At 42.2% G+C, this 27965-nt stretch overlaps 1 protein-coding gene across 1 annotated transcript in view; it reads left to right on the top strand.

Annotated features, from left to right (window-relative positions):
* The window catches only part of GALNTL6 (polypeptide N-acetylgalactosaminyltransferase like 6), a 1268478-nt gene extending 1241371 nt beyond the window's left edge, over nucleotides 1–27107 (top strand). Inside the window, exons 12-13 of the mRNA XM_002745217.6 lie at nucleotides 5496–5645; nucleotides 25768–27107. Of these exons, the coding sequence (XP_002745263.2) occupies nucleotides 5496–5645; nucleotides 25768–25935 (318 nt within the window). The 3' untranslated portion in view covers nucleotides 25936–27107. The remainder of the gene's footprint in view (nucleotides 1–5495; nucleotides 5646–25767) is intronic.
* The last annotated feature ends 858 nt before the right edge of the window (nucleotides 27108–27965 follow it).

Genomic DNA, 27965 nt, shown 5'->3' with positions numbered 1-27965 from the left:
CCCAGCTCCCCTTGAGTCCCAGGGAGAGGAGCAGGGAGGAGGAGGAGCTCTCTTGGCCTAGTTCAACTGTTCCCCCTCTGCAGGCCCAGCAGCAGGCTCTGATGTCATGCTGGGGAACAAATGTTGCAGCCAGGCTTTCATCCTCCCAAGGAAGCAAACACTGGCTCCCTTTCCAGAACCTGAGGGAAGATTCACAAACAAAGACAGAAGCAAGTTGATGCATGCATCCAGCGGACAGACTCTTTTCTCTCTTGGGGAAAATAGAGTGTCACTATCAAGACAAAGCATACTGATAGGTGCAAACTGCAAGGAGGAACATGCTGCATCTCAGGTTTCTGCAAACCTCGTGACGATGAAATGAAACATTAAAATCCACAGACAGAGAAAAACAGTTTCTGTTGTCTCAAGCCAGGTAGCAAGAGCAAGTGATGATAGGTGTGCTTGCAGTACCAAATCCAGTGACCTTACTCATATAATACAAAGAGAACTAGGCGACATTGCATATATCACATTAATATTAAAGCACAGATATAAGAATTAACATTGTCATATAGTTTGGTTGTGTCCCCAAGTCTCATCTTCAGTTGTAGTTCCCATAATCCCCATGTGTCATGGGAGGGACCTGGTGGGAGATAATTGAATCATGGGGTCGTTGCCCTCATGCTGTTCTCCTGATAATGACTGAATTCTCACGAGATCTGATGGCTCTATAAGGGGATTTTCCCCCTTTTGTTTGGCCCAGCTCCTTGCTGCTGCCATGTGAAGAAGGGCGTGTTTGCTCCCCCTTCTGCCATGATTGTAAGTTTCCTGAGGTCTCCCTAGCCAGCTGAACTGTGAATCAATTAACCCTCTCTACTTTATAATTTACCCTTTATAATTTATTTATAACAAAGACATACGGGTATGCCCTTATTAGCAGCATGAGATCATATTAATATAGTGAACTGGTATTGGTAGGGTAGGGTGCTGCTATAAGGATACCCAAAAATGTGGCAGTGACACTGGAACTGAATAACAGACAGAGGTTGAAACCGTTTGGAAGGCTCAGAAGAAGAGAGTAAAATGTGGCAAAGTTTGGAACTTCCTAGAGATTTGTTGAATAACTTTGACCAAAATGCTGATAATGATAAGGACAACGAAGTCCAGGCTGAGATGTTCTCAGATGGAGATGAGGAACTAGTTGGGAACTGGGGTGAAGGTCACTCTTGTTATGCAAAGAGACTGGTGACATTTTTCCCCTGCCCTACAGATCTGTGGAACTTTGAACTTGAAAGTGATGATTTACAGTATGTGGCAGAAGAAATCTCTAAATGGCAAAGCATTTAAGAGGAAGCGAACATAAAAGTTGGAAAATATGCAGCCAAAAGATGAGAAAATTTTTTTTTCTGGGAAAGAATTCCAGCCTGCTGCAGAAAGTGGCCTCAGGACATGGTGCCCTGTGTCCCAGCTGCTTAAGCCCCAGCATGGCTAAAAGGGGCCAAGATACAGCTCAGGCCATGGATTCAGAGGTTGCAAGCCCCAAGCCCTGGCAGCTTCCATGTGGTGTTGGGCCTGCGGGTGCACCAAAGTCAAGAATTGAGGTTGGGGAACCTCCACCTAGATTTCAGAGGATGTATGGAAACACCTGGATGTCCAGGCAGAGGTGTGCTGTAATGGTGGGGTCCTCATGGAGAACCTCTGCTAGGGCAGTGCAGAAGGGAAATGTGGGGTCCCCACTGGGGCACTACCTAGTGGAGCTGTGAAAAGAGAGCCACCATCCTGCAGATCCCAGTATGGTAGACCCGCTGACAGCTTGCACTGTGCTCCTGGAAAAGCTGCAGACACTCAATGCCAGCCTGTGAAAGCAGTGAGGAGGGGACTGTACCTTGTAAAGCCACAGGGGCAGAGCTGTCCAAGAACGTGGAAGCCCACCTCTTGCATCAGTGTAACCTAGATGTGAGACTTGAAGTCAAAGGAGATCATTTTGGAACTTTAAGGTTTAACAACTTCCCTATTAGATTTCACACTTTCATGGCTTCCTTTTGGCCAATTTCTCCCATTTGGAATGGCTGTATTTACCAATGCTGGTACCCACATTGTATCTAGGAAGTAACCACTTTGCTTTTGATTTTACAGGCTCATAGGCAGAAGGTACTTTGCCTTGTCCCAGATGGGACTTAGACTTTTGAGTTAATGCTGGAATGAGTTAAGACTCTGGGGGACTATTTGAAGGGCATGATTGTGTTTTGAAATGGGAGGACATGAGGTTTGGGAGGGGCCAGAGGCAGAATGATATGGTTTGGCTGTGTCCCCACCCAAATCTCATCTGGAATTGTAGTTCCCATAATCCCCACATGTTGTGGGAGGGACCCAGTGGGAGGTAATTTGATCATGGGAGCTGTTCTCATGACAGTGAGTATGTTCTCATGGTGTTCTCATGTCACTGTTATGAGAACATGCATTCTCATAATATCTGGTGGTTTCATAAGAGGCTTTTCCCCCTTTTGCTTGGCACGGCTTCTTGCTGTCACCATGTGAAGAAGGACGTGTTTACTTTATCTTCTACCATGATAGTAAGTTTCCTGAAGCCTCCTCAGCCATGCTGAACTGTGAGTCAATTAAACCCGTTTCTTTTATAAATTATCCAGTGTCAGGTATGTCTTTATTAGCAGCATGAGAACAGACTAATATACATTGTAAATCTATGTTTTAAAGGATCATTCAAAAGAAGAAAGCAGAGAAACTGACATCAACTTACTTTAACAATGAGGAGTTTAAGGTTGAAAAAAAATCAAGGGTTATTGTACAGGAAAGCTGAACAAAATCTAAATTATTTTGTCAAAAAGAGCAGGCCAAGAGTGATGACAAACTATAAATGTCACAATAACATTACCCAAAGCAAACAATGAATATAATTTCATAATGTCTATCTGTTTCTGCACTGACAAGATTTCACACAGAAAAAATGTGCCTAATGAAAAGACTCAATGCCTGGTTGGTTTGACATGGGCATTTAGACAAGATAAATGGCAATAAGAAGCATGTCAAAGACCTAAGAGAAAACAATTACCTAATCATAGGTGCAGAATAACAAAGCAACTGAACGACTCTGAAGATGTATTGCCTTGGACGAAGGAAAGTAATAAACAGGTAATAGTCATACATAAGATACTGTGAAAATGACAGGCTGACCATCAGGCTACAAATCCAAGCATGATAATGGCACTACAATACCCAGAAACAAGAAACAGAAGTCACCTAAGGATGCCCTCAGATATAATTGTGAAAATAGGTGAATAAAGTTGTCCAACAGAGAGATTTGCCTGTTTGTTGTAACACAGGTATTCTTTTGGACTTAACGGATGCATTTAATAAAAAGTATGAAAAGGCCATCTACCAAAGGAGGGGGGACACTTGAGGTGTGGTAGAAGCAAGACCTTAATTTCTGCAGGCCTGATTTTCCCCAACTGACTCATAAGGGACTGTACTAAGTAGTGATTACAGTTTCTTTCAGCTCTGGCCTTCTGAGTGTATAAAAACCAGAGACAGAGAGAGAGAGAGAGAGAGAGAGAGAGATAGAGAGAGAGACAGAGAGAGAGAGAGAGAGAGAGAGAGAGAGAGAGAGAGAGAGAGAGAGATGAAGACTGAGAGGGAAATAAACCAGTCAAGACCACTTGTTCCCGCATTGATTGGACGGCCTATGGTACAAGGGAAATGTGCTATTTAAATAAAATAAAGATTTAGTCAAAGCCAGTGGCAGGTTTACTGGTCAGGAAACTTCTATTAATTTCTGTTCCAATAATAGGCAACTGAATCGAGTCATCAAAGTTGAAAATTCAAAATGCAAGCATTATCATTGTTATTGTTGTAATTAAACAGCACAAATTCATTTGAGAGACCAAAAGACATTCATTTATTTTGATAGTTACCTCAACATATAACAGATAATTATGAGTTTTATTTATTCAATAGAAATTTAACCAAGGATCTATCATGTGTCTTAAACTGTTCTGGGGGCCGGCAACACAGAGGTAAAAGTGATTGAAGGCCTGCACCCAAGGATCTCACTGTCTAGGGAGGGCTACAGAAACATAAGTGGACAACATGATGAAATCGGGTAAGGGATGGGAAGGAGTAAGCAGCTCAAGGAGGACAGCTTCTTGGATGAGCAGACACCTGAACTAAATCTTGAATGACTGATGAGCATTACCTAGGTTAACTAGTGAATGCCTGCTTATCAACCAGAGGGATTGACACGAACAAGGCACAGAAGGAAATATATAGCCTGGTCTGCGTGAGGATCTACAAACGTTTTAGCATTGCTGGAACATAAATTTGAAGGAAAATAATGTAGGTGGAAACAACAGCAAAGGCAGATTGCGACAAGTTCCTAAGATGTTAAAGAATTTGAATGTTACTCTCTAAGGTTTATGTGAAAAGGTTGTGAGATTTTAGATTGAGATGGAATACCAGAGTCAGTTTAACTCAATAAGGGTAAATAATATTTCATGAAACTTCTGTTTCTATTGGAGTCAGGGTAGGGGTGTGTGTGTGTGTGTCTGTGTGTGTGTGTGTGTGTGTGTGTGTGTGTGTGTGTACTGCATTTCTTACTGTGAGTTAGAGTCTAAAACTTTCTACATTGCCCTGCATAATGAGTCTTACCAACCCTAGGAAATTAATTGGCCGATTCTTTGCTTCATCAAGCTTGGCTTTCCTTTACATTAGATTTTTCAAGGTGCTAGCATCGATTCAGCTCATCTCTACTCCTTGTCTCTTTACTTAATCTGCAAATTTGGGCAAACTATGTAGGATTTGTTCTAGTAACATTTTACCTAAGTAAAGACTGTAGTGTGTTATTAAAGACTTTCTGGCCAGGCACAGTGGCTCACACCTGTAATTCCAGCACTTTGGGAGGCTGAGACAGGCAGATCACCTGAGGTCAAGGAGTTCAAGACTAACCTTGCCAACATGGTGAAACCCCATCTCTACTAAAATAAAAAAATTAGCCAGATGTGGTGGCACACACCTGTAATCCCAGCTACTGGAGAGGCTGAGGCAGGCGAATCACTTGAACCTGAGAGTTGGAGGCTGCAGTGAGCCAGGATTGCACTCCACCCTGGGACAGAGCAAGACTCGGTCTCAAAGCGAACAAACAGACAAAAAAAGACTTTATTGTTCTCTCCTCCTTATGTCCTCTTACTCCTTCGTCTTCAATCCCCTTCTTTCATGCCCCTCCACAACCCTTTTCCACCAGCCTCTGTTATTTTCTCTGGTACCTGATTGGAAACTCTTCATTTACGTTTTTTGGCAGCCTGGACCAATAGTGCAGTTGTTGATGCTATAGCACTTCATGACATGTGCCTTTCCAACACCTCTCTCATGCTGAGACTTAGCTCTTTTTCAGTAGATCACAAAGCAGGAGTTCTACCTCGCTAAAAGACATCCCTCCCCCTGCCTTCACATCTTCTCTCCAAATCAAACTCACTGCAGCTTTTCTGCTACTGTTGCTTTGCTAGCTCTTTACCTTTGGATGGAGGGAAGATATTCGACCTGGTGAGCCACTGCATACCCGGAAATTCTGCTTCGATGCCATCTCACACAACAGCCCAGTCACACTCTATGACTGTCATGGCATGAAGGGGAACCAGCTCTGGGGATACCGGAAGGTAAGAGGCAGTCACTGTGGTCATTCTCACATTGCTGTGGTTTAAGTTATTCTTCCTCAACGTTTTCTTTGAAAACACACTGTTTTAGGCCCAGCACAGTGGCTCACGCCTGTAATCCTAGCACTCTGGGAGGCCGAGGTGGACAGATCACCTGAGATTGGAGTTCGAGACCAGCCTGACCAACATGGCGAAACCCTGTCTCTACTAATAATATAAAAATTAGCCAGGCATGGTGGTGGGTGCCTGTAATCGCAGCTACTTGGAGAGGCTGAGACAGAAGAATTTGAGCATGAGAGGCGGAAATTGCAGTGAGCTGAGATCGCACCACTGCACTCCAGGCTGGGCGACAGAGCAAGACTCTGTCTCAAAAAAGGAAAAAAGAAAAAAAGAAAGAAAAGACAAGACACTGTTTTGATTAAAAGTTTCACTGAGTCATACATACACACATTTGGCTCACGCATCCAGAGATCACTAGCAAAGGTGAAGGGAAAAATTGAGTGCATAGAAAGGGGCAAGCTTTTGGCCTCACATATTATATGTATGCACACCACAGTCAGTTATGACTGAAAAATGGCTTTGAGCCAAAACAAGGAATAGGTCTAGGTTTTTTTGTTTTTTTTGTTTTTTTGTTTGTTTGTTTGTTTGTTTTGAGATGGAGTTTCGCTGTTGTTACCCAGACTGGAGTGCAATGGCACGATCTCAGCTCATCGCAATCTCCGCCTTCTGGGTTCAGGCAATTCTCCTGCCTCAGCCTCCCGAGTTGCTGGGACTACAGGCACGCACCACCATGCCCAGCTAATTTTCGTATTTTTAGTAGAGATGGGGTTTCATCTTGTTGACCAGGATGGTCTCGATCTCTTGACCTTGTGATCCACCCGCCTCGGCCTCCCAAAGTGCTCGGATTATAGGCGTGAGCCACCGCACCCAGCCCGGGTCTAGTTTTAACTCAGAACACTCTCAAAAGGAAGAACCACATATCCAATAAGCAAAAACACGTATGCATAATTTTTAACAACACCCATCCACAACACACATACACACAGATTACAGCATCCATTCATTTATTACGTATCTCAGGCTCACTGGCTTGGGACCTGTCTGGATTAAGACAATGATGTTTACACAAATATTTATAATCTATGTAGATATAATTGCTGCAATCTTTATACACAAAGTGACCCATTTACGTTTTCACCAAAATCCTGCCCAAATGTAGCAAAGAAGAATTTATTTGAGGAATTTAGAAGTTTCAGAAATTATTAATGAATAATAGGAAAAACTCAAAAACATATATTAAGTCACATTTTATTGAATTAATAAAGAGCAATTAGGTTATTGTTTGAAAATATTTTCACTGTTTCTTTTTGACAACTTTTTAGAATACTATACAAAATTGCGTTTCAACTTCTTTGCTTTTGGGGATAGGACTGGCCATCAATTAGCAATTACTCCATAAGCTCCACTCTGCCCCCTTAATTCCATGGAACTGCTGGGGCCTGCTCACACAGGGAGAAGATGCCTTCTGTTTGCTTTGTCACACTCTGAGGCTAGCCTTGCCTCAGGCTATGAGGAAAATGGAATGTCCCCCACTTTATTCATGAACTTGGCCATCCCTTGACTTAGGCAAGGGAAGAAGTGGTGGAAAGTCAGTGCGGGGAGAGGGGACTGGTTATGTCACTTGTTCCCCTCACTTAATAAGCATTCTGTTTTCTACCTCTTAGAGATGAGCTCCTAAAACTATATTCACCCAAAGACAGACTTGTTTGTATACGTTTACTCTGCATGCCACCCCCACCCAAACACCTGGCAGGATGTGGCTGTGTCCAGAAAAATTACGAAACATTGGTTAGGCCAGGCATGATGGTTGAAACCTGTCATCCCAGTACTTTGGGAGACCAGGGCAGGAGTTTAAGACAAGCCTGGCCAACATGGCGAAACCCCGTAAAAAAATACAAAATTAGCTGGGCATGTTGGTGCATACCTGTTGTCCCAGCTTCTTGGGACATTGAGGCAGGAGAATTGCCTGTTCCTAGGAGGCAGAAGTCACAGTGAGCCGAGACAAGATCTCACCATTGCACTGTACCGCACACCAGCCTGGGCGACAAGAGCGAAACTCCGACTCAAAAAAAAAAAAAGCCAAAGAAAAACCCACCACACATCAGTTGTTATATCCTACTACAAAACAATCTAGAATCAAAGGAGCGGGGAAGAAGACAGTATCAGATAAAATGAGGCTGGGAGAGTAGCACTGCAGTAGGAAAACCTGACCCTTTTCTTTATGAAATGTATAATAAATGATTCATTTTATCAAACTAGTTTGCTATTCAGCTTGATACAGTCTGTGTGTGGTGCAATAAAGTCAGGGTTTTTTTAAATGGTTACATTCTGACATGTAAGGAGTTACTTTCTGCGCACATCAATAAAATAGCTGATTTACCATTTGCTTAGTGTGCTGGTGGTCCCTAATGAACAGAACATGCCTCATTACTGTACATTTACAGCATGACACACCAAGCACTCAATAATATGCAATTAAGCCAAGAAAATGCAGTTGTTTTTATTAGGGAGCTTACAAAAGCTTACAGATGGATAAGACCAACTAATACACAGAGCTCCTGGGGAGAAAAAACACCAGGCTGCAGCGGTTTCAAGGGGAAACTCTTATGAGCTTTAATACTAAACCTTTCTAGGATCCTAAGGGATTTGTGAAAGGAAACCACTAGATGCGATCGTGCTGTGGCTCTCTTCTCAGCTCTTTTTGTAGCTGTTGGTCTTGCATTACTTAGCAAAAGGTTACACTCCATGTGTATTTATACAGCAAGCAAGGTGTTCATACTTAATCAGGAGCATGAAAAGCCTCAAAATGGAAAGTTTCTGAAATATCGCATCTCAATGGATGACTCAGGCCTATTCAAACACACCTGTTTTAGAAAATTCCTCTTGTTTTTTCCAAGGGCTATGCCTAACCATAAAGAGAAAAAGCACCAAGAGAAATCTGTCTGGGGTGCTACCTTGTCCATTTGGATGCAGTACTTGGCTCTGGGGGCTTCTGACAGTTTTAGGGGGGTTGTTTGTTTGTTAAGGCAGAGTTTTGCTCTTGTCACCCAGGCTGAGTGCAATGGTGTGATCTTGACTCATTGCAACCTCTACCTCCCAGGTTCAGGCAATTCTCCTGCCTCAGCCTCCTGAGTAGCTGCAATTACCATGCATGCACCACCATGCCCAGCTAATTTCGTATTTTTAGTAGAGATGGGGTTTTAACATATTGACCAGGCTGGTCTTGAACTCCTGACCTCAGAGGATCCACCCGCCTCAGCCACCCGAAGTGCTGGGATTACAGGCATGAGCCACCTCACCCACCCTGGAACTCCCACTTTTTATAATCATATTCATGAGATCAATCAGAGCCCTCTACTAATTGCCTAAAGGGCTACATGAGCCATCTCCTAAGCTCCCAAAGTCTTCATCATCATCATCATCTCCAACTGTTAAAAAGGCATCAAGCTGGTGGTGCTTTACACACATTATCTCAAACCTCATAACCACTTAGGTTCTACTGTGTATAATTTACACAGGAAGAAACTGATACTAGCAGATATGTGGATTCAAACACAGGTAAATCTGGCTTTAAAGCCTCGGCCATGCTTTTAAGGAATAATATCAGTATTCCCCAGGAGAGTTCCCCAATGCTGGTTGGATTCAGTGTCACTGATGCCAGCCAATTCCTCCCTCCTAGCTACATGGAGACATCTTGGAGAGAGAAGGTGGCCAGAGCCACCTTGCTTGAGTGGATGAAGGTTGTTTTCGGGCCTTGCTTCCTGGTTTCAGCAACTCTCACTCAGCTTCTAGTTATTTTTAGATGTGGCTCTTTGCCACCACAAAAGGAGAAGAGCATCCTTATTCTATGATGCTGGGACTATGTTCAGTTGCATAGCTGTTTCCTACAATAACAGGTACCCAGGACGAGAAATCCTGTTCCTGGTTTTCTTTTACCACCAGGGGGACCCCTGTTATAAGAACAGTGAATCGTTGAAGCAACCTCACTAAAAATACTTGTCCTCACCCAGCAGCCGAAACAAGAAACTGTGTTTCCTCTTCTTCAATCCCCATTGGTCATTAAGACGTGTCACCCACTCCTCTCAGCCAATACCTCTGAAATCCACCCCCTCTTTGCCATTTCTATAGCCAGCCCCTGCCTGGTTCAGTCTTCACATCTTAGCCCTGGGTTATTGCAATGACTACCCTGCCTCCTGCCCTTCCCCTTCCTCATCTTCCATCCTGAAGCCAGAAGGCGATTTCACGTATTCCTCTGTTTTACGACTTAATTGGTTTACTCACGGAGTAGGAGATAGAGTGCAGTTAACTCCTCAATTCTCATCTGGATCCTTCACAACCTGGCCAACCTAACAGCTGACCATCAGGCCTTAGAGTTATTCAGGTTTAATACACCCCAATTCATCCTGAAATTGTAAGGGGATCTGGAACAGTTGTTTTGCTTCTGTGACTTTCAACTGCTTCACCAGTATAATAATGATAATAACTGAATGAGATAAACTATGTAAAACTTCTAGCACAGTTTCTGATCATATCATAACATTTCCATCTGTGTTGGTGACAATGCACTGTTACATTGATCATCATGGCAAGGTATGTCCTAATATACCACATCATTAAAGCAATCTCTCCTAAGCAATATTGACAGTTGTTATTCTTCCAAAATTGAGAGCTATCTCCCATGTCCTTTTCATTTTAAGTAAACTTTTTATTAGATTATAGCATATGTCTTAATTTGGGTTTCCCCACATATGTAACCTAAAGTAAGAATTTGAATGCACATGGTTTATTTGGAATATAGACCCAGAATATCTTGATAGGGAGTGAGGAAGTGAAATGGGGAGAGATCAGAGCCAATAAAGGGTGCATTATCAAGCAAGTACCACTGCAGGCAAATAGAGCTCAATCCTACTGAAGATCTCTGGAAATGTATATAGAACACACATCAGGGAGTCATCTTTAGGTTCCTGACCAAAGATAGACTGGAGTGGTGTATAAATACCCCAACTCTCTTGATACCGCTGGCCTGCTGCTCTTACTGACAGAACCATTCCTAAGGCCAGAGAAAGTCCTTAAGCAGAGAGATGCAGTGGCCAGTAGCTGGAAGCTGGGCCAGGATGGAAAGGCCTGAAGGGCCATGCTCGGGGTAGAGACACCACCAAGTATCCAGGTGCTCTACATCCTCACCAACACTTGGTATTGTTAGTTTCTTTTTCTTTTTTATTCTGTGATTATAAAGTGATATGTTTGTTAGCCATTTTGGATATCTTACTTGTGAAGCACCTACTCAAGTCTTTTGCCCATTTTTTTAACATGGGCTGTCTGGCTTTTTCACACAGATTTTTAGGGACTTTTTTCTATATATAAGTGCTTCGTTGGATATATGCCTTGCAATACCTTATTCCAGTTGGTGTCTTGTCTTTTTTCTGTTTAATGCAGTGCCTTAACGAAAAGCTATTCTTTATGATTCGTGGGTTTGTGTTAGGAAATCCTGGCCTATGGGTAGTTAGCTTTCCAAGTCGTCTTTGGGCATTTTATTGCTTAATATTCTGCATTTTGGTATATAATTCCCGGAAATATTTTTATGTGTATAACATAAGGATTGACTCATATACAGAGATAAATGGAAATAGATATCAATAGTATTAATATAGATAGAGAGATGCTATTGATCAATCACCATTTATTTAAAAGATCATTTTTTTCCACTGCACTGAAGTGATGCTTTTATTGTAAGTCAAGAGGTCTTATATACATTGGTCCATAGTTGAAGCCTCAAGTTTTTACCATTGTAACTAAATAGTCTTAGCCATACAGAAAGTAAGCTAATATAAATAAGCTAACTTAATCTAATAGGAAGTATAGCCAAAAAACACAACTGCCTTCACTCTTAGTGGTGAAATGTTAAAGCTCTAATCCAGAGACTGGGAATGAAATAGAATATTGACTAAAATCATGTTTTTCAACCTTCTATAGGATATCTAATCAGTATAATCAGGCAAGATACAGACACTTAAAGGTTTAAGAATTAGAAAGGAAGAAATAAAACAGTCTATTCATAGATGACATGATAGTGTATTTAGAAAATCCAAAAGATTATGCAGCTAAACTTTAAAATATGTACCTATTCATTTTAAAGTTTAGCTAAACCATACAAATAGCTAAACATAAAAATGAATAGGTACATTGAGCATAGGCCCAAGATGAAAATGAATTGTTTATATACTAGCAACAAAAAATAGAAAATGAAATTTAAAAGTGATTCCATTTGATCACACAAAGCACAAAATAGGAATAAATCACAGCAAAGATGTGAAAGACCTTTATGCAGAAAACTACAAAGCATCACTAAGAAAACTCATAAAAAACTATAGCAGGATCCGTCATGTACAAGGCTTATGTCTCAATATTGTGAAGATGTTGTTAGGTACGTCACTCTCATAAAGAGACCCCCCAAAAGGCTTTGTGTGAGCAACATGGCTGTTTATTCACCAGGGTGCAGGTGGGCTGAGTCTGAAAAGAGAGTCAGTGGAGGGCAGTGGAACAGGAGTTGTTTTTATAGGTTGGGGCAAGTGGTCAGTTAAAGGTGGTAATCTATTTTAGAGAGGGGAAGGGTGTCACAGGATGCATGGTCACAAGGGTAGGGGTCATCTATTACAAACAGGCATGATCATAAGGGTGGGGGTTATCAGTTGCAAGCAGAGGAGAAGGTGAGGTAAATTACATAGTTACAGGAGTAGGGAGTCTTGAGAAACCCAGTGTCCAGAGGGGATATTCCACAAGGCTGAGCAGGAACAATGGTTGCAGGTTGCAGGGGAAGAGCAATTAGTTGAGGCAGGAACACATTATTTCACTTCTTTCTATGGCCACCTGGTTACTTGTGGTTACTTCAGACTTCCTGGCTCCTGGGACCATCCAGAGGTGTATGTGCGGGTCACCAAGGCTACAATGGCAGGCTTGGACTTGGAGGCCTGACATATGTCAGTTTTTAAATGATCTAAACATTTAATGCAAAACCAAACACATCTCAGGAGGCCTATTTGTGATCATTTGATTCTAAAATTTACATGGAAATGTAAGGGAAAAGAATAGCTAAGAAAATCTTAAAGAAGGAAAAAAACAAACAAGTACTAAAACATTAATAAAGCACCAGATATCAAAACATTATAAAGGTGTATTATTAAGGCAATATACTGGCATGAGGATAGACTGACTGAGGCTCCCTAGATGGTGAAGCCTGAGTATTGATATTCTTTGAAAGGTCCTAGGAGATTCTAATAGGCAGTCAGATGGAGAATCACTTTTCTAGCTCAAATTCTTACCTTCTCTCTTTAACCTACTTCTCCCTTTGCTCCAGTTGGAATTCCATATGCCAGGTTTTGGCCCCTCAATTTGTAAAATGAGGATGTACTGGTCCACCAAGATGCCAGATAGAAGTCCTCAAGGTTGTTATTTTAAATCATTCTGGATAAGTATTGATTTAGGACCAAAAAATAAGGAAAGTGTATATAACAAGTTTAAAAAGTCATGTGATTCAGCTCTGGTTCTGATAAATGAAGTCCCTACAAAATTCTAGACATGTGGTCAGAGGTTGGGCTGTCACACTCTCCCAGGGCAGCCCATTCATATTTGGACAATTCCAATTGCTAGAAAGCTCTTCCCTGGTCTTTGGTACCACACAGATTATATGTAATTCATTTTACTCAAGACAGATCCCAAATATTTGAACGAATGCTTGCCTGGTCTTTGATCCAATTAAATGGCCCAATTTCCTGCCACTGCTCTCCATATGACTTAATTTGAACCTACCTTTATCTCCTGGACACGCACCCCTAAGGTACTTCAGATAGTCTTAGAGAGTGGCATGATTCCCAGAACTCAATGGTCTAGCAACGTTGCCACCAAGGAAAGTAGAATAAGTTTCTAGCAGCTTTTGCTATGAGCTCCCAGCACACTTTGCTGTGAGCAAAGTTTCTGTTAATTGAGCCTGAGTTGATTGATTTCCTGCCTTAACTTCACACACTCAGCTTCTTAATGAGCTTTCAGTATCCGGGGGAAAAAAAATCTGTCTTTTCCTCTCGCTTTGTTACACAGACATATCTCTCCAACCTTATACCTGTACAGGTCATCTTTTATATTTATGTTGCTATCTGTTTGTTTCCATTAAACTCTATCTTATTATGTTTTTCCCAACCTGCATTTAAATACCTTGATTCAACTTAATAGCAATTGAACTATAATTTGTTCCATCCACAGATTGGATCAGCTTCCATTCAGGCCTTCATCCAAATTGTTGATCCCATTGCAAAGTCAAGCCCTGACCCTCTAACATATAGTAGAGGTGACAATAATCCATTAATGAGGACGTTACTCAACCAGATAAAAATGCATATAAATTTATCTTCTAGACCGTCATTCTCTAGCTTGCCCAAAGGAAAACAAAATTGGACTCTTCAGACATCTTGCTAAAAACCAGGTGCCCAGTGACTGCAACATTTTGGTAATAGAGGACTGATGTCACTGTATCCTAAGAAGTTTGATCCTTATGCAAAAAATTTCAGTGCAAATTGAAAATTCAGTTACCTTGTCAAAGAAGGATGAAGCTAACTCTCAGGAGGTCTATACATTCACCGCAGCAATGAAGCTGCCTTTTCAATAACTAATTCTATCTTCCCATTCTATTTTTAGCTGTATGTCTAACCCAGCTAAAGTCACTTAGGTTGTTATGACCTTCTAACTTCTGGCATTTCAACTTAGCAATATTCCTGCTGATCACCTAGCATACTTAACTGCCATTCTCTGGTCACTCTGAAATAGAAAGGTTCTGTTAAGACTATCCTGGGGCTCTTCCACAAAGATAAAGTCTTTGTGAATTGGATGCCTGCCCAGATCTACACTGTCAAACAGAAAAGAATCTTGTTAATAGAAACTATGAAAAAAATCAAATTAGTGTTTGTTAATCAGGAGAATTCTTTCCTACTAAGCAGGTGTGGGGTGGGAGTGGACTGTTAGTTGGCTCAGCCAAGAAAAGAGATGAAATGTAATTCAGAGCCTCTGTACCCGGTCTGTGCTCTTAACCTCTGAGTTACGTTTCATCCCTAATGCTGGCATTTTGGGAGGCTCAGGCATTTGAGAGGCCAAGAGCCCAGGAGTTCAAGACCAGCTTGGGCAACATGGCAAAACACTGTCTCTACAAAAAAAAAAAAAAAAAAAAAAAAAAAAAGCTGGGTGTAGTGGCACAGACCTGTGGTTCCAGCTATTTGGGAGGCAGAGGCAAGAGGATCGCCTGAGCCTTGGAGGTCTAGGCTACAGTGAGTCATGATCATGACACTGCACTCCTGCACTCCTGCACTCCAGCCTCAGTGACGCAGTGAGACCCTTTCTCAAAGGAAAATAAAAAGAGAGAGAGGGAGACAGAGAGCACAGGGCCTGATGTCTCCTGCAGGGAGATGATAGACACTGGCCCCACTGTGGATGCTGGCTTTGGGACCTTGGGCAACTTCCTTACTATGAATTTCTGTTTCTACATTTATAAAATTGGGATAATAATCCCCCTTCTTATCTAGTTTAGTATCTGCCTTATCAGGTTATTCTGATGATTAAATAAAAACGTGGCCAGGCACAGTGGCTCATGCCTGTAATCCCAGCACTTTGGGAGGCCGAGGTGGGCAGATCACGAGGTCAAGAGATCAAGACCATCCTGACCAACATGGTAAAACCCCGTCTTTACTAAAAATACGAAAACTAGCCAGGCGTGGTGGCACGCGTCTGTAGTCCTACTTGGGAGGCTGAGGCAGGAGAATTGCTTGAACCCGGGAGGTGGAGGTTGCAGTGAGCCAAGATCATGCCATTGCAGTCCAGCCAGGTGACAGAGAGAGATTCCGTCTCAAAAAATAATAAATAAATAAAAATAAAAATATAAGTGCACCTAGAGCATGACACATAACAAGAGTTCATTGATGTTAGCTACTATACTGTACAATACCTTCAACAAGATATCTTCTGATTTGATTTTAGCTCTCCAAGTTGGTTTGCATACAGGAAGAGATGGGCTAACTAGTCATATTTCTATGCTGTTCATTTCTGTACTATTTTAACTATTTAGTTATAGCTAAATCTTAGAATATCCATTTCATGAGAGTGGGAATTTTTCTCTGCTTTCTTTCGTGCACTGTTTCCAGGATCTAAAACGTGGCACATAACAGGTACTTATTTCAAATTCACTGAATGAATGAATGAATGATTGACTCTAGCTTCCTGTTTGTCCACATTCACTATCTCTTCAGTTTGCTTAAGTGAGTTTAGGTAGGAAAAAAAGAGAGAGAGAAAATCTGGGTAGAATACTTAGCACTGCCTGACACCTAGATACACATTTGACAAATAGTAGCTATTTCGTTCACATGACTTGGGGGCAGGTTTACTGAGGGGAGCTAAAGAGATATGGATAGACACAAACAAGATGTGAAACATAGAGGCTTGTTTTACTCATGGAGCTTTCAGACTAGAGGGGAAGCAGACAAATACTACTTAAAGGAAGTGTGCAGGATAATATGAGAACACAAAACACTGGGCACTATCCGGGTCAGAAGGGTAGGGAAGCCTTCTCTGACAAACTAACTCCTAAATGGAGGCCGAAAAGATGGAGACTTTTACCTTTAGGTAGGTAAAGAAAGTGATGGAGAAAAAGACCCCAGACATACGGATCAACTTGTGCAAGGCCCTGAGGTAAGCAGGATATTGGTTTTCTCAGAACAGAAAGAAGCCAGTTGAAATGCATATGTGAGACAGAAAATGAACTATTAGTTTGGTGCAAAAGTAATTGCAGTTTTTGCCATTAAAAATAGTAATATAATAATACTACTATAAGGCCACATATCCCCCCTGGGCAACATGGCAATTCCCCATCTCTACCAAAAAAAAAAAAAAAATTATCTGTGTGTGGTGGCAGCATGCACATGGTCCCAGCTACTCAGGCTGAGATGGAACAATTGTTTGAGCCTGGGATGTCAAGGCTGCAGTGAGCCAAGGTGATACCAGTGCACTTCAGTCTGGGTGACAGAGTGAGACTCTGTCTCAAAAACATAAAGAAGGCCAGACATCTGTAGAGGCAGGACTACACAAGACCTTGTAGGTCATGCTAATAATTTAGCTAAGAGAGTGTGAAGTCTTTGAATGGACTGCAGAGCAGGGATCTAGCACATCATCAGGAGTGATTTTTTTTTCATGATCTTGGCTGCTCTCAGGAGAATTGAGGACAGGTTGTGCACATCACTGGCCCAGAAAAGCTGGTGAGTGGAGCAGAAGGCATGTTTGAAGGTTTGCTGTAGCCAGCACTGTCTCAGCACACACACCAAGGGGCTCTGTCAGGTCATTAAAAACATTACTTCTTTTCTTTTTTTGTGTGACAAAGTCTCGGTCTGTCACCCAGGCTGGAGTGCTGGGGTTATCTCAGCTCACTGCAACCTCTGCCTCCTGGGTTCAAGTCATTCTGGTGTCTCAGCCTCCTTAGTAGTTGGAATTATAGGCATGCACCACCATGCCCGGCTAATTTTTGTGTTTTTTAGTAGAGACGGGTTTCACCATCTTGGCCAGTCTGGTCTCAAACTCCTGACCGCAGGTGATCCACCTGCCTCGGCCTCCCAAAGTGCTGGGATTACAGGCATGAGCCACAGCACCCAGCCAAGAAACACTGCTGATTAGCCAAATTAACCCCTGATGCAGGAAAACCAATTTTCTCCTCCTGTGAGGAATTCTAGCTATGAAGAACAAAGTGGAAAAGGTTAGACAATAAGACTGCTTTGTCGCTTTTATGCCTATCAAGGTGTTATTTGCATTCTCCCAGAGGCCAACAGTAAAAAAAGGCAGAAAAGGCCTCCTTGATTTGTCTTTCTTCCAGATGGCTCAAAGGATAGTCATATATCAACCTTGCTCTTCTGCACAACCCTAAGAGGTGGGAACGCAGATCTTTTAACTCCCTGTCTCATCCCACTCCCCTCCTGCCCACTCCATTCACTTTACAGATGGAAACCCTGAATCACTGACAAACTAAGTGACCATGAAAGGTTACTGTCAGAGATAATACTAGGATTAAAACTGGGTTCAAAATTCCAAGCCTTCATTCTCTCATTTCCATATTAGACACAAAAGGCATTGAACGGGAAGGAGTTCTCTCTTGCAGAAACATCTTCTTCCAACGTATACTCTTGTATAATGAATCTTTCTATTTACGTGGAAATTAACAGGAGAGAGTAACTCGACTCTCCCCACTTAACACAGAGGAGCTACCCTGAGATCCCGTCTATATCTAACTACTCACTGGGCATCTAAACCTTGATGTCCCATAAACATCTCCAACTCATTATACCTAAAACTGAAATCATTATCATTCCCACACCAATCCTGTTTCTCTTTCTGCATTTCTTGTCTCAGTAGGACTTTTCCTCTGGACATCCACCTCCTCCCTCTACCTCAACCCTCACACCTCAGTAATCAGAATGCCCAGTGCATTTTCTTGGATCACTCCCCCGGGTCACTCCCAACGCATCCCACTGCTCTCATTTTTGCATCAGCCGCAATCTGAATCACTGCGGTAGCCTCTGGTGGTTCTCCCTTACTGTAGTCCAATGCCTTTCTACCCCTCATTCATCTTCCTCACTGCCACCCTAACTATAGACCCTGTGACTCTTGTTCATATCCCCCAATGACCACTCCGAGTTACTTTCACCGAAAGTCAAGCCTTAGCACTGTGCCGCCAGCTCCTCGTGATGTAGCCCTTGCCTACCTCTTTGGATATCCTTGTCTGAAATGTTTTCCCTTGTTCCAGTGATACCATATGACTTGCTGGTCTCTGGCACAAGACCCAAGCTCCATTCCTCTGACACCTTCTACTCTGGCTTCTTCACTGTTCTCTGACCACCAGGGTGCATACCTACTTAGGGCCCAAATCCTGGCCATTCCCTCTGGGTGAAAAGGTCTGAGACCCTTTGCATGGTGAATTAGCTTACCTTCTTTAAGACTCCTCAGATATTACCTTCTCAGTGAGGTTGATCCTGGCCATTTTATTTAAATTTTCACTCTGGCCCTACCCTTGGCACTCCAGGTCCTTCTGACTGCCTTGATTTTTTTCATGTCACCTCTGAACAGACTATGTGTTTACCTACTATGTTCACTGCTTATTGTCCGTGCCCCCACTGACCCATCCTCACCCCTGCCTCTCGAAAGTAAACTCCAGGAGGGCAGGGATTTTTGTCTCATTAGGTTCATATTCCAAGCACCTAAAACAGTGCCTGGAAAATAGCAGGCACCCAATACATTTTTTTGTTGAATAAATTGAAAGCATAAGTATACATATTATTTTATATATTTTTATATGTTCTTCCATATATCTAGAACAACCTAATTCATCCTATCACCCTTATCTGCAACCTCATTGACACTGTTTCACTACAAACATTTCTGGTTTTGTTTTGTTTTTTGAGATGGAGTTTCACTCTTGTTGCCCAGGCTGGAGTGCAATGGCGCAATCTCAGCTCACCACAACCTCTGCCTCCTGGGTTCAAGCAATTTTCCTGCCTCAGCCTTCTGAGTAGCTGGATGACAAGCATGAACCACTATGCCCAGTTAATTTTGTATTTTTAGTAGAAACGGGATTTCTCCATGTTGGTCAGCCTGGTCTCAAACTCCCAACCTCAGGTGATCTGCCCACCTCGGACTCCCAAAGTCCTGGGATTACAGGGGTGAGCCACTGCGCCACCCTACTACAAATATTTCTTGTTTACCTATTGGTCTTCCCCATGTTGTGGATTAGAGGGTGTGTCTTAGAGTTATCTGGCTCACCGCAACCTCTGCCTCCTGGGTTCAGGCAATTCTCCTGCCTCAGCCTCCTGAGTATCTGGGATTACAGGCACGCGCCACCATGCCCAGCTAATTTTTTGTATCTTTAGTAGAGACGGGGTTTCACCATGTTGACCAGGATGGTCTCAATATCTTGACCTCGTGATCCACCCGCCTCGGCCTCCCAAAGTGCTGGGATTACAGGCTTGAGCCACCGCGCCCGGCCTTCTGTGTTCTCTTCTCATACATACCAGAAAATAAGACCCACTTAATAAATATTTGTCAAACTCAACTGACACGAATAATGTTGTCTTCTAGGCAAAGGAACTAAACACATAGCTCAGACATAAGCTCTGACCATAATGGCACAGAAGAGCTCATTTCAGAGCCATAGATATCCTTACTCCATAAATCCTTGTGCTTAAAACAGGAGGTACTGTTGCATCAGTTTGGACAACCAGTTGAGGCAGAGGCTAACTTTCAAAAATTCTATTTTGCCAGGAATCATAATTGGGTGTTCAATAGCTAGTCTCAGACCAGATGTTGGATACATTCTGATTTTTAGAACTGGGGATGCTCCCTGATTAAAACTAAAGTAGGTGAAAGGAAGGGTAGAATCACTATTACTTAGTTACTTACTTATAGGCAGGACACTGTGCCAGTGATTAACTCTTTTTATCCTCGAAATAAACATGTGAGGCATACTGTCATCTACATTTACTGATAAGTAACTGGAGTTCACAGAATTAAAAAGTTTTCCAAGATCAATAGCAGGACTGAAATTTGATAAATCCCCAACGCTGCAAATCCAAGCCCTTTCCCCAGCACCATGGTGTCTCTCTGCCCACTGTGTTGTAGTTGCCTTCTTGGAATCATCTTCCTATACCTATTCTACTATTTTTGCATCTTTAGCATTTGGTTCTTTGATGACTAGTGTGGAATCTTTTCTATAACTCAAATATTCTTTTTTTTTCTTTTTTTTGAGACGGAGTTTTGCTCGTTACGCAGGCTGGAGTGCAATGGCGCGATCTCAGCTCACAGCAACCTCCACCTCCTGGGTTCAGGCAATTCTCCTGCCTCAGCCTCCTGAGTACCTGGGATTACAGGCACGCGCCACCATGCCCAGCTAATTTTTTGTATTTTTAGTAGAGACGGGGTTTCACCATGTTGACCAGGATGGTCTAGATCTCTTGACCTCATGATCCACCGGCCTCGGCCTCCCAAAGTGCTGGGATTACAGGCTTGAGCCACTGTGCCAGCCTCAAATATTCTTTTTTTCCTTTTTTTTTTTTTTTTTGATATGGAGTTTCGCTCTGTCACCAGGCTGGAGTGCAGTGGCACAATCTCAGCTCACTGCAACCTCCACCTCCCAGGTTCAAGCCATTCTCCTGCCTCAGCCTCCCCAGCAGCTGGGACCACAGGCATGCGCCACCACGCCCAGCAAATTTTTGTATTTGTAGTAGAGACGGGGTTTCACCATGTTGGCCAGAATGGTCTCAATTTGCTGACCTCATGATCTGCCCGCCTCGGCCTCCCTAAGTGCCAAGATTACAGGCACGAACCATCACGCCCGGCCAACTCACACATTCTTTTAAAGTTCAGACCCTAGAGGACTATGGAACCCAATAAAGTCTAGCACAAACCCATGAGTCCTAAAGTGTCACATGCATGCCAATCAAGTCCACGGGCCTGCTATAAAGAAGTGCATCTTTCAATGGGCTACCTGGAAAGGCGCACCTACACTTGCCAGGGCGGACTGGTCGACTGTCACTGAGCATTGATTATGAAGTAGTCCTGGATTCAAACTTTCACATTCCTCTCAACAATTTCTAATTTTCTCAGGCAAAACAAAACAAAACCCAAACAAATAGAAAAGCACAAAAATAGACAGAAGTCTTTCTTCCAGGAAGAGTGGAAGGAGTGAAGCGAAATGCAATGCTGGGTTACACTGGGAACAGTCAGAGCACAGGCAGAGCCACCCCCAGGACTGGGCAAAGACCGATCTAGTTAAAAGCAAAGAAGGAACATCTTCTATCGTCCTGTAGGGAGGGTTGTTAATGGAACAGCAGACTTGCCAAAACACTCAGAAGTCTGTTCCACAGAAAAAAACCGTGTTCAGTTCTGTTACGGCCGCTGTGACTGCCAAGAGGATGGGCAGAGGAGGGAAGAGCTGTCATAGAACCAAAGACCACATTCAAAAAACAATTACTCGATCCATGGACTTAATTCCAACCAGGAAAAGCATCAGGAAAGACATTTAGTAATTCACAAGCTCAGCTGAGTAGACACGTAAAGATGGCAATGGTGTAGCTAGCCCCCAAGGTCAAAAGTGGAAAGCGTTTGCTATGGGCCAGGCAGAAGGCGCTCTGAGAAGCTTCCCCCACAGGATTTGCTGGGCACTCCCAAGACAAGGGTGAGCAGAGCTCTGTCTCCAACCAGGAAACAATCAGACTGTGTGAAGTAGGAAAGACCACAGACAAACCTCTCGAACACGGAACTAGGAAGAAAGTGGTGATTTATTCAGTCACTGGGTGGTAATTTATTCAGCCGGGAGCTGCGGTGGCATAGATGCCTAACAACCAAGCTCCCCAACAAAGAAAATCCTTGCGCTTTTAAAGGGTCACAGCTGAGCCAGGCGCGGTCCAGCACTTTGGAAGGCTGAGGTGGGCGGATCACTAGGTCAAGAGATCGAGACCATCCTGGCTAACATGGTGAAACCGCGTCTCTACTAAAAATACAAAAGTTAGCCGGGCATGGTGGCACACACCTGTGGTCCCAGCTACTCAGGAGGCTGAGGTGGAAGAATCGCTTGAACCCAGGAGGCGGAGGTTGCAGTGAGCTGAGATTGCACCACTGCACTCCAGCCTGGCGACAGAGCAAGACTCTGTCTCAAAGAAAAAAAAAAGGTCACAACTCTAGAAATTACATATGAAACGGTCCTGGGCTTACAACTCTAGAAATTACAAGTGAAAGGGTCTTGATCCATGAAGTAGGCGTGGGGCACGTGACTTAGGTGGGGGTTTGATTGTGTTTAAGTAAAAACAATGCCTTCCGGAAAGATTCCTCCATACCATGCCTGTGATCTGCAGGAGTGCAATAAAGGGTGGCGCCCAGGTCTGTCAGCCTTTACTTCTCCTGTTGAAATGCAATGTGGAAGTCTGGGGGGAGGGCTTTTAGAAGCTTAAGAGGATTAAGGGTCTTATTCCTCATGTGGATCTACTGATCACTGTGAATGGTCTCTAGTTTGACACCCTGTCATTTGACTCTGCCACTAGTGAACTTTAGAATGCTCATTCATTTTTGTGACTAGAAGAGGCTTCAGAGATTTATCTAATCCACCCCCTCATTTTACTGATGAAGCTTCTCAGACATAGATAGATGAAGGGAATCCAATGTTTCAACTTCTATGAGAACATGAAGTACAAGTACAGAAACACATTCTGGATCGTTCAGGGTAGCAGTGAATTTGCATATTCGACTTGGTTCTCCCCAGGAGTAGACCTGTATTTGTCTGAGCATGTGTTACAATATGGGATTTGGAAAAATATGATCAGTTGATGGCTCAGAAAATAATGTTCAAAAAAATAAAATGTTCACACACACACAAAAAAGAAACATGTCCTACTCCTTTCCTCACTTCTTACCTTTTATGGAGATATATGTTTTGAGGGAGAAACTGCTAATCTGAAGGGCTCACATGAGCTTTTTTTTTTTTTTTTTTTTTGAGACCGAGTCTTGCTCTGTCTTCCGGGCTGGAGTGCAGTGGCCTGATTCAGCTCACTGCAACGTCTGCCTCCTGGGTTCAAGTGATTCTCCTGCCTCCACCTCCCAAGTAGCTGGGTTTACAGACGTGCACCACCACGCCTGGCTAATTTTTATATTTTTATTAGAGACAGGGTTTCACCATGATGGAGTCTTAAAATCCAGGAGCAACCCAGAAATGTTTACAAAATGTTTGGCCAGGCTGGTCTCGAATTCCTGGCCTCATGTGATTCACCTGCCTTAGCCTCCCAAAGTTCTGGGATCACAGGCATGAGCCACCAGGCCCAGCCACACATGAGCTATTGATAAAGGTAACAACAAGAAAAAATACAAATACTGAAGAGAGGGCAAGAAGTGCATGTGCATAGAGAAAGTGAATTAGAATGTAGCAGTCACCTAGAATTTTCATGACTATAATAGCTTAAGAGTGCTCTTTGAAAACCTGACCTAAACCTATTAGATCCACGTAGCTTCACTAGTGGGTGGGGCTGGGAGAATGAGCATGAGAGATGCTGGAGAAGAAGACAGAAGACAGTGAAACGGACTGCTGCCCAAAGGCCACAGCAGCGGCTGGGAGAGGGCATCTGTGACAGCAAATATCTGGTCCTCCCAGAAAGAAGGGCTGGCGGAGATTCTCCTTCCTCCAGGAAGCTGCTTCCTCCATCTCAGAGGAGGAGAGAGTTTCTCAGTCTCTCCTGGGGTCAGACGTGGGTGGAATTAAAGAAGCAGGAGGGAAATAAAATGGCAAAGAGATCTCAGGAGTCCTCTTTGTGTAAGGAAAGTAAAATCCACAGTAAACTCAGGAAACTCCTTTAAAGAGAGCAGAAGAGAATAGCAAGGCTTTGTATTAGGCGCAGCTCTTTGTTTACACTGAAAATAGAAACAGGCAAACTAAATCACCTGCAGGCTGCCTTTCTCCTTCCTTATTCTTTCTTCCTTCATGCAGTGCTTAACTATGCAAACATCCGGATCCTAAAAGGACATTAAATATTGGTTGATGGAGTCTTAAAATCCAGGAGCAGCCCAGAAATGTTTACAAAGGGTGTCTGAGAAACTCCTAATTCTAAAAGCATTGTAAGTTTAGTATTCCTCAGATAAAGAAAGGTAACCAGAACCTGTAAACCTTTTTTACACTAAATATTAAAACATTACTTGATCCTAAAAATGTAAGCAGTGATTTGGGAATGTTTTCTCATATGACTGGCATTATAGACATACTAGAGATAAATTTATTATTAGTTAAGGAAAAAAATTTTTTTTGTATTACCTTTTCCCCAATTACACAATTAAAAGGGGGTGTGTGTTAACAGAGCTAGTTCAGACAATGAGCTTGCTCACTACTTAAACTTTCTGTCCCCGTGGTATCTTTTCATTCACTGGGCTGTTATCTGCATCATATACCTGGGGTTGTTTTAAAATGAATGCTGCCTCCTCCATTTTTCAGAAAGCAATGAGAACGGCAGCACCGGAACACCTGCATTATATCAATGAAGGGATTGAGAAGAGGCTGAAGCTCGAGAGCTAGCAAATTTGAATTTGTGCATTCAGCTATTGCCTGTGTGTCCTCTGTCTCCAAACCATATTCATCTTCTGAAAAGGGCAGCTGAAAACCTATCACTTTTGGCTTTTTTTTGTTTTTGTTTTTGTATTTTCAGTGTGAGGGAATTATGACTCTTCTGGTCATTGTGTGTGCATGTGAGCAGGGGGTACTATTTCCTGTGGACTCAAATATAATTTTTTGGGTACCTGTTTCTCCTCAAACAGCTTCATTATTGTATACTTGCTATAAAATACTTGCTACTTGACAAGCAACCCTATGCACTTATTATCTTCAAAATCCAAGCAGATAGCAAAAGGCTCACCACAGAGAAAACGAATGGATTGCTTTTTTTTTTTTTGAAATAGAGTCTCGCTCTGTTGCCAGACTGGAATACAGTGGCATGATTTTGGCTCACTGCAACCTTTGCCTTTCAGATTTAAGCGATTCTCTTGCCTCAGCCTCCCAAGTAGCTGGAACTACAGGCAGGTGCCATCGCACCCAGCTAATTTTCCAATTTTCTTATTTTTAGTAGAGACAGGGTTTCACCATGTTGGCCAGGATGGTGTCGATCTCTTGACCTTGTGACCCACCCACCTCAGCCTCCCAAAGTGCTGGGATTGCAGGCATGAGCCACTGTGCCCAGCCATGGATTGCTTTTTTTTTTAATGAATCATTGAATGAATGAATGAATGAAAACCATTTTTTGACTCTAATTGAACCTACTTGTAAGCCCTACATAGTGCCAATAGATCCTACAAATTCACATTCCATATTGGCAACTCCATCTGCTATTGTTTGATTTGGGAGCTGATCTATTTACACAATGAAAATATACTGAAATATAAACAGAAATATCTTACTTCTGTATATTTTGGGTTGTAACCATTCACCACATATTACAACAGTCTTTTCTTTTCTTCTCAACTCCTCCAGGACAGAACATTATTCCATTCTGTGAGCAACAGCTGCATGGATTGCAACCCCGCAGAGAAGAAGATTTTCATGGCCAGATGTGACCCTCTCTCTGAGACTCAGCAGTGGATTTTTGAACACATTAATATGACTGTTTTAGAAAAATTTAACCAACATGCCAGCTCCTAGAAAGAAAGAAGGAAGAAAGAGTGATTACCTATAGGTTATAAATGAAATTTTTAGCCAGCATCTGGGTCGAAGGAGTCAGGAATAACATTTCCTCGATCCAGGAAGGCTGGTTTAAAAATCTGTAAATGCCATGTCAAAGTAGGTTGTTTTGAAGAACTTCCTGCATCTGAAGAACTTGGCTGAGAATCTCACCAGCTGCTTCTGAGAACTCGAGACTAGCAGTTCCCTTGCTGGCCAAGGGCAAAGATTATTTAGGGACTTTTCAAAACAACTGCTGAGCTAATAAATCCTAGCATTTCTCAGGTCAAATCCTGCAGTAGTGAGTAGCTATGAATGGATCCTATTAAATGGGTGGGAGGGGGGTGAAAATGGAGTGCATGACTGCTCTGACAACCTGAGGATATCACAGGTTTAGAACTAGCCACACTTAAGGGGTGAGCTGTACTCTTTGGTGCCATTCTCTGACTAAGAATGGGTTAAGCGGGTTTAACCCTTACAAGTGCTGCAGATGATTTCAGAGTGCTCATACCATTCTGGTTTCTTTTGCTTTATTTTTAAATGAGGGTGCAATATCTAATGTAAGACTTAAATTACACAATGAAATGGACATCCAGTGATCACATTCTTTCATTTATATTTGCTATTTTCCTTTCACAGCAAAGGTTTCTTACTGTTCGTGAAAGTTCATGCTCCATGAATCCACTGAATTTCTAATGCAATGCCCTTCTATGAATCCAGTTAAAAACAACAAAAAAACTATGCTATCAAGTTACTCCAAAGAAAGATTTCACAGAAGCAGCAAAACCATATAAGATTTAGGAGAGGGACTTCCCTGGGAAATCTATTTTTACTTTTCTATTATTTTTAAAATCTTAAAAGTCTGATATTTGTCCGGTCATAATTTTTATTAAGCAAGGAAATGGAGTGAGGTTGATGTAATTTGTTTAGAAGATTCTTAAACTCAAATAAATCTACACTCCAAGTGATGTGTGAAAACGGCTTGGTTCACTTTAATTCTGTTTAGTCAGTGGTGGGAGCTTAGAAGTGGTTTTGTTTGTTCTTCTATTTATTTGGGTTTTTTAAATTGTTATTTTGTAGTGTTGATATGAATGATGTTCTTTTCTTTGGAAGCTCATAAAAGGGATTACCATTAATAAAGTGTTTCTGACACCATTTTCTGTTAATGGGACAATATTTCGGGGATGAAGAAAGACATGCTCTGAAAACTAAATGGAACATTTAATCCTTAAAACAATATTTTACTGTTCAATAATGTCAGGTCGGGGGAAGAATATACAAGTACTAAGGTCCTCAGGAAGAAAGAATCATTTTTATTACACATCTCTCAAGTTTCTTTGGTATAACAATGTTTTGACTTTGCTTTTTTGTTTTAAGTTGGTGTTCCGGTTAATAAACATTTATATAACATCTTGGATCTAGAGCATTAAATTTTAGAACTGGGAAGACTCCTAGGATCCAATCCTTTTTTTTCTTCGGATGAATAACAAAAGCTCAGAAAGGCCCAGCTCCTGGCAGGGCTGTTGTCTTCTGACCCCTATTCCTGTGTTTTTACTCTTGTGCTATGTTGCCTCACTCTGTTACCCAAGCTGGTTCTGGATATTACTGTGATTTAACTTGAGATTTTCGGTCACTAGATGAGAATGCTAGGCCTCCCTGGGGATGCCCACTAAAATAATATTCACATTTAGAAACTTTCATACAGACCATGAAGCCTCTTCTTGTACATATTCATGATTTTGTAATCTCCTTGAAACCTAATCAAAATGTCTACACTACCAGGCTAATAGTTGGGGAAGAGTTACTTCATTATGTTTACTGATTTTTCAAGCATTCTTTGAAGAGCTATATATATATATTTTTTAAATACTTTAAATTTTGGGATACGTGTGGAGAAAGTGTAAGTTTGTTACATAGGTATACACATGTCATGGTAGTTTGTTGCACCCATCAACCCGACATCTCATTAGGTATTTCTCCTAATGCTAGCCCTCCCCTAGCCTCCCAGCCCA

The sequence above is a fragment of the Callithrix jacchus genome, chromosome 3 (genome assembly GCF_049354715.1).
Source record: "Callithrix jacchus isolate 240 chromosome 3, calJac240_pri, whole genome shotgun sequence".
Classification (NCBI taxonomy): domain Eukaryota; kingdom Metazoa; phylum Chordata; class Mammalia; order Primates; family Cebidae; genus Callithrix; species Callithrix jacchus.
Note: the sequence above shows the minus strand (reverse complement) of the source record. Positions and strands in the feature narration are given on the sequence as shown.